Source organism: Pelodiscus sinensis, chromosome 19 (assembly GCF_052426305.1).
Source record: "Pelodiscus sinensis isolate ZL-2025 chromosome 19, ASM5242630v1, whole genome shotgun sequence".
Classification (NCBI taxonomy): Eukaryota; Metazoa; Chordata; order Testudines; family Trionychidae; genus Pelodiscus; species Pelodiscus sinensis.
In genome coordinates this window covers 2,337,368-2,348,365 of record NC_143070.1, presented here as the reverse complement: position 1 = coordinate 2,348,365, position 10,998 = coordinate 2,337,368, and the positions used below count along the sequence as shown (strand labels likewise).

Here is a 10,998-nt window from a genome sequence, read left to right as displayed (position 1 = left end):
GTCGAACCAGCTGCCTCGAGGAAAGACCCCGCCTCTGGGTTTTAACAGAGCCCGTTTGTCTCCTCCGTGCTAACTAAGCGCTTGAGTCTAACAGGGATTCACTTTTTGACAAACTTTTCTCCTTGCTCGCTTGTGCACAGCCCTAGAAGTAACCACACCGCTCACGCCGCCTCTGTGAGAGAGGGCGAGCAGGTTTTTAACACAGAGCGGTTTCCTCCGAACTGCGATGCAGGCATTGGAATCAAATATGGGTTGTTGTTTTTTTAAACGCTGTTATGGGATTGGTGTGGGGTCTGGGAATGAACAGCAACAATAACATCAGCTTTGGTAGAAGACACAGTGGGTTTGGGGATTTTTGACCCCATGTGTTTTTAGCCTAAACTGGCCCATTTGAAAGTAAGAAGTATGATTTTTTTTTACAGCTTTCCTTATTATTGGGCTTTTATTGCACCCCCGAAATAACCTCACATGCCTTCTCCCCAGCCCCCCTTATTGTCCCTGAAGACATTTTGGATGAGAGCCTTTTTCTCCTAAGTGTTAGCGGCCTGAGGACAGTCAGTTTCAAATCTAATTGTCTTTTTACCTTTCGAAATGGCGTCATGTAAAGGACTAAGAGCGCAGCGTCCCAGCCGTGGCTACGTTCCACCCTGAGGCTACGTCTACACGACCCGTTTGTGTGACGGGAAATACGCTCATGAGATCACGCCTTATGCTAATGAGTCCCTCATTAGCATATCTTCTGCCGCAAAAACGTGTCGTGTAGACAAAGCCTCGGTGTTTTCCTCTCGAATCCAGTCGGCGCATTGGAGTACACTGACCTATTGGCTTTTCCATCTACATCTCCCTGAGCGTTGGAAAGAAGTCCTCCTTTCAAGAACGTAAGAACGGCCAGACTGGGTCAGATCAAAGGTCCATCTAGCCCAGTAGCCTGTCTGCCGACAGTGGCCAGCACCAGGTGCCCCAGAGGGAGGGAACACAACAGGTTATCCTCATGTGATCCCTCCCGTCACCCACCTCCAGAGAAACAGAGGCCAGAGATACCATTCCTACCCCTCCTAACAGCCATTGATGGATCTAACCTCCATGAATCTCTCTAGCTCTTTATTGAACCCTGTTAAAGTCCTGGTCTTCACCACATCCTCTGGCGAGAAGTTTCACAGGTTGACGGTGCGCTGCGTGGGGAAAAAAGTCCTTTGGTTTGTTTTAAACCCGCTGCCTGTTCATTTCGTTTGGTGACCCCTCATTCTTCTATTGTGGGATCAAGTGAATCACTTTGTAGCGCCTTGTCCTCACGATTGCGGTGTTGCGGTCAATGGGAGACAGTGAGCCGGCATGTGTGCCTTGGGAGGAGTGAGAATTTTAACACTGAGTGTTTTTCTCCAAACGGGTGTCCGGCCATTGGAGTTGCAGGGACGCTAATTCCATAAGAGGCCGAAACGACATCCATCCCGACACCTTCGCAGATTGGGGGGGTCATTTTTTGTGAGCCTTGGCTGCCCATGATGCCAGCAAGGTGGGGCGTCTAGCCAAGATGTGGCACCCAGCCCTCTACACTGTTAACAATTACAACCGAGGGAAATACAAGTGTGGGGGAAGAAGAGAAGACGGGTTCATGAGCGGGCCCTTCCCGGCTATCTCTTTCCTTCCATAGGGGGGTCCGACCACGAATCCCGGCCCCCCACCACGCAGGTGTGGCTGGCTTCACGGGAGGGGAGGGGAGGAGGGACTCTGGCAGATGGAACGTGACTTCCTCAGGACCCGCCTTTACACTGCTCGCCCAATAAAGACGTCCTCTCGTCGGTGCGTTGGCTTGATTCTGCAACAAAAACACAGACAGGGGAATCTCCAACCAGTTCGCTGGCAGGGGAGTGGGGACTAGAGGTTAGAGCAGGGTGACCGTTCCCTTCTCCTGCTCCTGTCTCGGCTGCATCGCTTCCAAGTATTCCTATGCCTCAGTTTACCTCTCTCATGCTCAGAGGTGGAAGGGGGAGGACATGGGTGATTCTCCGGAGAGGCTGGGCCTGGCTTGCTTCGTTCCCACCCCTCACATGGCCCAATCAGCGGCTTGGCCAATCGCCGGCTCATCTGAGTCACCGGCCTCCTCCCTGCCAGCGAGTATGCAGCCGGTCCAGCTGGTTGCTGTGGAGTCGGTGCTGTTGTGTTCACCGCCGGTCCCCCCCACTCCAGGCATGGTCAATCCGGAGTGGCCCCGCCACCCGTGACAGCTGGTATCGCCTACCTGCTCCCAGTGGGTGCTGCTAAATATCATGTCGTTCAAAGGGAAACTGAGGCACAGAGAGGCAAACCGGGGATGGAACCAAGAAGTCCTGGCTTCCCGCCCCTCCTTGCTCTAACCACTAGACTCCCTCCCCATCCCAGAGCCAGGGTTGGAACCCAGGAGTCCTGGCTTCCCACCCCTCCTTGCTCTAACCACTAGATCCTCCTTCCCCCTTCCCCCAATTCCCAACCACCTCTCCCGCCCGGTACCTCTCTTCCTCCTGCAGAGCCGCTTGATGACGTGCCACATCCATTTCAACACGAGGCAGAAGCACTTGCATTTGTCACACATCGCGGGGGCTCTGTGGGTTCGCCTGCGTGGGGGGGGGGGATGCCAGCGGTCAGATCTGCTCCTGGCTGCCTCGCCAACTTCCTGCGGGGCTGGCTCCTGGGCCGGGTTCAGCTCCTTCTTGCCCCCCCTTCCAGACCGGTTCTGCTCTTGGCTGCCCAGCTGGCACCCCTCTGTCTGGGGGCCCCCCCCCCCTGCGCACGGAGGTCTGCTCCTGCCCACAGCTGGCCCATTTCCCCAGCCTGGGTGCTGCCCCTCCACCCCCTCACTGTGGCGTAATTAACCACCCCGCCCCCACTCCTCCGCAGCATGGGAATCAGGCCAGGGCGCGTGAATCAGATCCCTGTGCAACCTTGCCGGGCGCCTCCCGGCTAGACGCCCGACGCCCTGAATTGACGGCCAAGCCGGTTTGAGGTGCATGGGGCTGGCTCCCGATTCACACCGGGGCCAGGGAGCTCAGAGTCCGGCTTTGTCTGCGGATTGATTCCCAGCTGGTCTGTAGTGGATCCATCCCGGAAAACTGCCGGGTTTCACGGAGACACGACCGGGGGCAGAGACTTCGCCAGGACCCCTCGGGGAAGGGTCCCCGCCTTGTTAAAACCTCCCACCCGCTCGTCCGTCTGCATCCGGCCGTCCGATCGGAAAACCCTGTAGCCTCGAATTTCTGCCACCCCCTTCCTGCTGCGCCTAGAGGGGCTCCCCCCCGGCTCTGCGTGGCGCTAAGGGACTGAAGCTCTGGAGACGACCCCCGACAGCAAGAGTTTTTTTAGTCCTTTCTTCGTTTTCGCGGCTCTTCTTTGAGCCTTCGGAAATTGATCGACGCTTCCCCCAGACATGGGAGGTCAGACCTGGCTGCTTCTCCGCCTCGCCCCCAAACGTTTGCCCCATCTGCCAAGGACTGACCCCCCCCCCCCCCCGTGCTAGCCCCTCCAGCATCCGGCATCCTTCGTTCCTAGCTGGAGACCTTTCCAGGGAGCCAGAGGAAATGGGCTGACCCCCTTCCCCCCCCAGGCCTGGCTTTTCCCCTCCGATCCCCCCCCCCAAGAGCTCCTTACCGGTTGCTGGTGGCTCCTGGTGCCTCTCCCTCATTCCTGGGGACCATCCAAGTTTATATACCAGCCTCCCCGCCCCGGAGCGCCCGGCCCGGCCGGATCGCAGCCAGGCTAAGTCATCGGGTGGGGAGAAGCCGGGTACTTTCACAACTGCCCCGGAGCTACCCAAAAGGTTGGCAGCCTGCCAGGCCCCACAAAACCGGGCACCCCCCTTTTTTCCTGCCCTGCACCAGGATCTCAGAGACGGGGCAGAGGGCTGGGGGCAGGAGAGTGATTCTTTCCCGGGGTGGGGGATTTGTGTGTGGGGGTGACATTTGGGGGAGGTGGAATTGGGGTATGGCAGATCCGAGTCCCCTTTATGGGATTGGGGGGGTTCTGATGGGGGGGGTCAGAGCTCCTCTTCCTGCTCCCTTGTGGGTGTATGAGGATCTGGGGGGGCTGTCTATGGGGGGGCTGATTCCCAATCCTTGCCCCCCCTTATGTGAGCTGGGATGTGGGGGGAATCTTGTCACTCTTGGGGGAGTATCTGACCGTCTCTCCCTGCCCCCTCCTGCATGAGTTAAGATCTGGGGGGCCCTGCCTTCGGGGGGGGGTCTCTGCTCTTCCAGCCCCCCCCGTGTGGATGACAGAAGCTGGGGGACCCTGGGGAGGGAGTGTGAAGTGGACAACACCCAACACACCTGGCGGGAGGGAGGTGAGGGGGCCTGGCTGGTGTGTGGGGCTGGGAGTGGGGTGCAGTGAGGGGGCCTGGCTGGGAAGGGGGCCTCCCAGCTATGGGGAGAGGAGTCAGTAGGGGGTTTAGGGCCCAGTCAAAGTGTCCAGTTTGGGCTACACGACCAAGGACACGCCGGCCTGGCCCCCCCTAGGTCTCAGGGTGCTCACTGCCCCCCCCCCCCCGCTGGTGAGGGAGGGGAACTGCTGACAGGGCCAGGCCTCATTTGCATATCGCCCCCCAGGACTCCTGGGGGCTCTTTGGTGAAAATCGAGCTACGATTGGACCTGGGGGGTGGGGGGCAGGGCCACAAAACGCTGTTCTCCAAGCTGTGGGGAGAGGGATGGACTGATGGACAGCGGGAAATACAGCCAGGGCGGTGGCTCTGTGGGCTCACCCCCACCAGAAACATGGGCCAGCCTGGCTGGATAAGGAAGCCTGTGGCTGACTGTATGGGGGGAGGAAAAAAAAGTTTGTTGTTTTGGGACCCTTGGCTGGGGTCAAAACATGGTGTATCTTGCCCAGTGTTTTCTAGCAGTGACAGGTTAAGGGTTCCCCCAAGTGTGGGGTTGTGTCCTTGGCTAGTTGACAGATTTGATCTCCAGGAGCATATCTGGTGCTTTTCTGAGCTCCATGATCCTTTAGGTGTCAGGGCATCCCCTGGCAGTGAGTTCCGCAGGTTGGCTGTGCTCCACATGAATACATATATGTCCTTGGAGGTCGCATACAGTGCAGAGGCAGCTGGGGTAACCCGCAGCCCTTCCCATCCCTGCCAGACACTCAGTTGTCATGGGACGGTCAGGGTGCGAGAGGTCCGTGTCATCCAGCTGCCAGCGTAGCTGCTGATCCAAACTAGGGCTCCATGCTCTGATGGTTCTCGCACCCGGTGGTTACAAGATGGGGGAGTTTCTCTCTCACCCACCGCCTCCACTATCACTTCAAAATTCACCCCCATGGCCACACCTCCTTTCCCCCCGAGCCTCGGGCATTTTAGGAGTCTCTCGTTGGCTTTGGGTTTCACCAGAATGTCTGTATTGCTGCATTCATTTTTAATGTTCTTTCCCTCTTCTTTAGTTTAGCCATGAAAAGAGGAATACAAAGATGCCATCCCTGTCATTGGTTCTGTTTTACTACAAGCAATCAGCCGTTTTAGAAACGAGCATTTTTCTCCGCGCTGTTAGCCAAGTGTATGAGTATAATAAGTGGATTTTGTCTGACAGCTTTTCTTATTATGAGATATTCTTACCTTCGACAAAGCAGGCCAGTTTGTTCTTCTTTTTTCTTGTTGCTTAGTTCAGTGGTTTTCATCCTGTGTGCTGTGCACCCCTGGGGTGCTGGCAGACCATGTGTTTAGGTTTTCAGAGCATCCACATTCTCTCTTTTTTTAGGGGGTCACAGATGAAAACAGATTAAAAACCACTGAGTGAGTGAAATAACTTTTTAGAGAAAAGCATTTTGTTTCTCCTCTCAGCCCAGCTTTCGGGTGGGATACATACTCATTTCATAATAGGTGTTTTGAAAATTGGATTTATTTTTTTCCTGAGACATGCCGGCCACATTCAGCCATCCCGTTGCCTGTTTTTAGCTAATGAAGGTTTTAACGAGGAAGGATATTCACCTAACGATTGGCCAAGCATCGGCGTATACAAGATGTTCATTTTAGATGTGTGTGAGCCTTAGAAATGGCAGGAGTTTCAGCCTCCCCTTTCTCTAACTTCTGTTGAAAGTGCTGCTCGATGAGCGTGTTGCTCCTAACTGTTTGGGAAGCGTTGGAGTATAATGGGGGCAGGGAAACGTGGCGGTTTCCCAATCCCTGCCTGGGCTGGTTGATCCGGTCTCCGCCGGCACAGGTGTGGGCGACTGGCTCTGTCTTTCCTAGGAGCAGTATTGCTCAAGGGATCTACGGTGACACTGAGATTTTCCTCACCTCCCCAGCCAGCTCTTAATCAGCCTCTGGCTGGCAACTGGCAACCTGTTTCCCAGCTTTTCTCCACCCACCCTGCTCTAACCATTAGACCCCACTCCCCTCCCAGAGCCAGGGAGAGAACCCAGAAGTCCTGGTTCCCCCCCCCCCGCCCTAGACCCTTTTTGAAGTCATGGCCCCCTCAGTGCTAGGTGCTGCAGTTTACACAGAGCCCCTCGAGGGGGGGGTGTAGACCCATTTGTCTCTCTCCATGCCCTGACTCTTAAAGGGCCAGCGACCTCCCCCTTCGTGCTCCAGTTTCTGGGGGGGTCGATTTCACGAGTGGGAGCGTCAGGGGACTGATAGCTGCTTGGGCAGGCCCGGGCCAACCTTGGGCCCCTCACGGTGTGATGTGGCGTCCCTCTGGCCTGGGGAAGGGTAGGCCTATTCGGTGACCCATGTGGGGGTCATGGAGGGGGCAGTCTGGGAGCCCCACATTGCAGCACAGGGGGAGCTGGGGAGGGTGGGATCAGGAGAGAGAAGTGGGCGGTGACCTCTTTAAGAGCCAGCCTGAGTATTGGGATGCAGCCCTTTTAAGAGTAGAAGTAACAGGGACTGGCCCCTTTAAGACGGGAAGTCACAGGAAGCTGCCCCTTTAAGAGTAGAAGTAACAGGGACTGGCCCCTTTAAGAAGGGAAGTAACAGGAAGCTGCCCCTTTAAGAGTAGAAGTAACAGGGACTGGCCCCTTTAAGAAGGCGAGTAACAGGAAGCGGCCCCTTTAAGAGTAGAAGTAACAGGGACCGGCCCCTTTAAGAAGGCGAGGAACAGGAAGCGGCCCCTTTAAGAGTAGAAGTAACAGTGACTGGCCCCTTTAAGACGGGAAGTCACAGGAAGCTGCCCCTTTAAGAGTAGAAGTAACAGGGACCGGCCCCTTTAAGAAGGGGAGTAACGGGAAGCGGCCCCTTTAAGAGTAGACGTAACAGGGACCGGCCCCTTTAAGAAGGCGAGGAACAGGAAGCGGCCCCTTTAAGAGTAGAAGTAACAGGGACTGGCCCCTTTAAGAATGGGAGTAACAGGAAGCGGCCCCTTTAAGAGTAGAAGTAACAGGGACCGGCCCCTTTAAGAAGAGGAGTAACGGGAAGCGGCCCCTTTAAGAGTAGAAGTAACAGGGACCGGCCCCTTTAAGAAGGGGAGTAACGGGAAGCGGCCCCTTTAAGAGTAGAAGTAACAGGGACTGGCCCCTTTAAGAAGGGGAGGAACAGGAAGCGGCCCCTTTAAGAGGAGGAGCGAAAAGCCGCTCGCTCCACTGCGCCTGCGCGGGTCGGGTTCGGAGTCGCTGCTCGCTGCGGTGCCGGGGCTGCCCCACGCGGCTCGCGCTACCGCCGGCGGGATGGTGAGTGTGACGTCACCGCCCCCCCACGGGATCCCCGGCTGGGGGCTGCACGTGGGGTGGGGGGCTCGGGAGGCAGGCGGGGCCAGGAGGCCATGTGGAGCAGCGGGCATGTAGGGGGTGCGGGGAGCATGGGGGGCTGGAGGCACCTGGGGGAGCACGGGGGCTGCTGGGGGCCGGGGGGAGGCAGAGGAGGGGGCAGGGAGTTTGGGGGGAGCAAGAATGATGCAGGAGGCCTGGGGGAGTAGGGGGCTTGGAGGGAGGGGGCTGCAGAGGTCTGGGGGGCATGCGAGGGGTTTGGGGGGAATGTGGGGAGCAGGGGAGGCGTGCATGTAGCTGGGGTTTCATGGGGGAATTGGGGAGCAGGAAGGGGACACTTCTTGCTGCTGGAGGCAAGTGGGGGGCCTAGCTGGCTTGGGGGGGCAGTGCTGGTGCGTGGGGGGCTGCTGGCTTCAGATCTGTGGGGCTGGGTAGAAGCTGCCTGCCAGCGAGCCCGGAGGTATGGGGCACCCAGCTGGCCATGGTAGGGGGGCACCTGGTGGGTGAAGCAGCGTATGCTGCTACTTGTGCGGGGAAGGAAATGGGGGGGGGGCCCACCTGCATGTCCATCAGCCACAGGGGGACACCCCAGCCCCACCAGAAGGAATCTGGGTGCAGTGTGGAGGGGCTCTGGGGTATCCCCCAGGTCTAGTGGCCCTGCAGGGGGCTCTGGTGTGGGGGTGAGTGAGGACGCTGGCAGAGGACGTGGGGCAGGGAGCCGCTGCAGGTGCTTGGGGACCCCAGAGCAAGGAGGTGGCTGGAGGGGGGGAGAATTTTCTGTCCTTGGGGGAGAATCTCACCCCCCCCTTCTTCCCCCTCCCCTCCTCCCCCGTCTCCTGGCAGCTTTTCTATTCCTTCTTCAAATCCCTGGTAGGGAAGGACGTGGTGGTGGAATTGAAGAATGACTTGAGGTGAGTCCCGGTGTGCACGGAGGGAGCCCCCTTTTCTTTCCGCCCCCCCAACCCACAGGACCTACGCAGTGCTGGAGTCCTTACTCCAGCCCCCTCCCTGCTCTAACCACTGGGTGCCACTCCCCTGGAGTAACCCCCTTCTGTCTGTTGCAGTATCTGCGGGACCCTCCATTCGGTGGATCAGGTAAGAAATGGCCAGGCTGTTTTCAGAGAGGGTCCCCTCCCTGGTGCGACGGGCCTAGGAGATGCCCCTGCCATGGGACGGGGTGGGAGCTGGTGCCCCCTGGAGGGGACAGGCCCCTGCCCTGGGGCCTCTGGTATTAACTGTCGGGGTGTCTGTCCTGCCAGTACTTGAACATCAAGCTGACGGACATCAGCGTGACGGATCCGGAGAAGTACCCCCACATGGTAAGGGGCTGGACCATTCCTGGGGTGGGGAGAGGGGGCTGCAAGTGGAATTGCTTTGGGGGGGGGCACACATCAGAGGTGGGTCTACCTCTCCTTTCCCTCCTCCCCTCCCATAATGGGGCAGGGCCATGGATGCAGGGGATGGAGTCTGGTCCTCCAGGCCAGCAGGAGGTGTAGCCACAGATGCTGGGAGCAGAATCTTGTCTGTCCAGCCAGCAGGGGGCAGGATCACAGATGCAGGGGGTGGAATCTGGTCCTCTCAGCCAGCAGGGGGCGGGGCCATGGATGCTGTGGGCGGAGTCTGGTCTTCTTGGCCAGCGGGGGGTGGGGCCATGGATGAAGGGGGCGGAGACTGGTCCTCTTGGCCAGCAGGGGGTGGGGCCATGGATGAAGGGGGCGAAGTCTGGTCCTCTTGGCCAGTGGGGGGCGGGGCCATGGATGAAGGGGGCGGAGTCTGGTCCTCCTGACCAGCAGGAGGCGTGGCCGCAGATGATGGAGGTGGGGTCTGGTCCTCCCAGCCAGCAGGGGGCAGGATCATAGATGCAGGGAGTGGAATCTGGTCCTCCAAGCCAGCAGGAGGCGGGGCCATGGAAGCAGGGGGCGGGGCCTGGTCCTCTTGGCCAGCAGGAGGCGGCACCACTGGTGCAGAGGGCGGAGTCTGGTCCCCCCAGGAAGCAGGGGGCGGGGCTACAGCTGCAGGGGGTGGGGTCTGCCCCACCCTCCTTCCCACACCCTGGGCGGGTGCTCCCCCTAAGCCCAGTCTCCCCCCCAGCTGTCGGTGAAGAACTGCTTTATCCGGGGCTCCGTGGTGCGTTACGTGCAGCTGCCGGCCGACGAGGTGGACACGCAGCTGCTCCAGGACGCCGCACGCAAGGAGGCGCTGCAGCAAAAGCAGTGACCCCCCCTCCCTCCCGCCACCGGGGGGGGGGGACCTGCCCCCGGGCCCCCACCCCCTGCTGGGCTGCTCCTGCTACTAAAACCATGGTGCTCCCAGATGCCTGGGCCCGGGCTGCTCCCCCTCCTGGCTGGGAGCAGGAGCCCCCCCGCCCCATCCAGGGGTTCCTCCTTTTTGCCCTGCCAGCCTCCTGGCAAGCTCCGGCCTTCTGGCTTCATCTTGGCCCCTACCCAGGAAGAGCAGAGGGGAACCCAGATATCCGGGGCCTGGCAGGGGGGTCTCAGTTGTGCCCTTCCTAGGGCCCCGGATCCCTGGGTTCAAAGCGTCCCCGTATCTAGGACCCCAACGCCCGGCGTCTGTGTTCCCATGAGGAATCTGCCACTCTGGGGATGAATAGTGGGGTGGTTCCTAGCTGTATTTCCCTACCCCCCATTTGGGGAAAAGATTGGGGGGCAGGGTCTGAACTCCCTGGCCCCCTTTCACCTGAAGGCCCACAGCAGTTGAAGTTGCATTTTTATTTTTCAAGAATTTCTCCCAGTTCTTTAAGGGGGGTTAGGTCCCCTGCCCCGGGGAGCAAGGAGGGGGGATGCCATTAACTCCTGTCCCTTCCCAACGGGACCTTTCCTGGAAGAGATGTGGGGTGTTTGAAGTGCTGCTCCCCCCTGAGCTATTTCCCATGGAAGGGGGCCCTTCTGGGCAGCTGGGGGCCTGGATTATTTTTGTTAGGGTTTGGGCCAAGGGGATGGAGAGAGTTGGGTTTTTTGTATGGTTGATTCGTGCTTCGCAGACTCCAGTGGAATAAACGGTTGGAGCCTGGTTACAAACTCCTTGTTGTTGTTTATGGTAGGGTCTACAGCTCCTCCAGCCCCATTGTCCTCTCTTATTTCCCCTCCCAGGTTCATTTCTGCCACTCCTTTCTTCCACTAGAGCAGCCCCCTGGCACCCCCACTCTCCTGGGTCCATTTTTGTTTCCCCTGGGGGGGCAGAAGCTGGGCCCCAAATGGCCAGGTTCATCTGTGATCTGGCTGTGGGGAAACTGAGGCACGGGGCAACGGGACTCCTTCAGGCTCTCAGGGGCGGGCTAGGGCAGAGGTGGGTTGAGGATGCAGGGGTTGGTCCCT

The 10,998-nt window shown here is 58.8% G+C and overlaps 1 protein-coding gene across 1 annotated transcript; it reads left to right on the top strand.

Moving 5' to 3' along the window:
• Window positions 1-7,472: 7,472 nt before the first annotated feature.
• Window positions 7,473-10,701, top strand: LSM2 (LSM2 homolog, U6 small nuclear RNA and mRNA degradation associated). The gene is made up of 5 exons (XM_089771720.1): window positions 7,473-7,627; window positions 8,507-8,574; window positions 8,728-8,758; window positions 8,923-8,982; window positions 9,755-10,701. Exons 1-5 carry the CDS (start codon window positions 7,625-7,627, stop codon window positions 9,878-9,880), a joined length of 288 nt encoding a protein of 95 aa, XP_089627846.1. The 5' UTR covers window positions 7,473-7,624; the 3' UTR covers window positions 9,881-10,701.
• The last annotated feature ends 297 nt before the right edge of the window (window positions 10,702-10,998 follow it).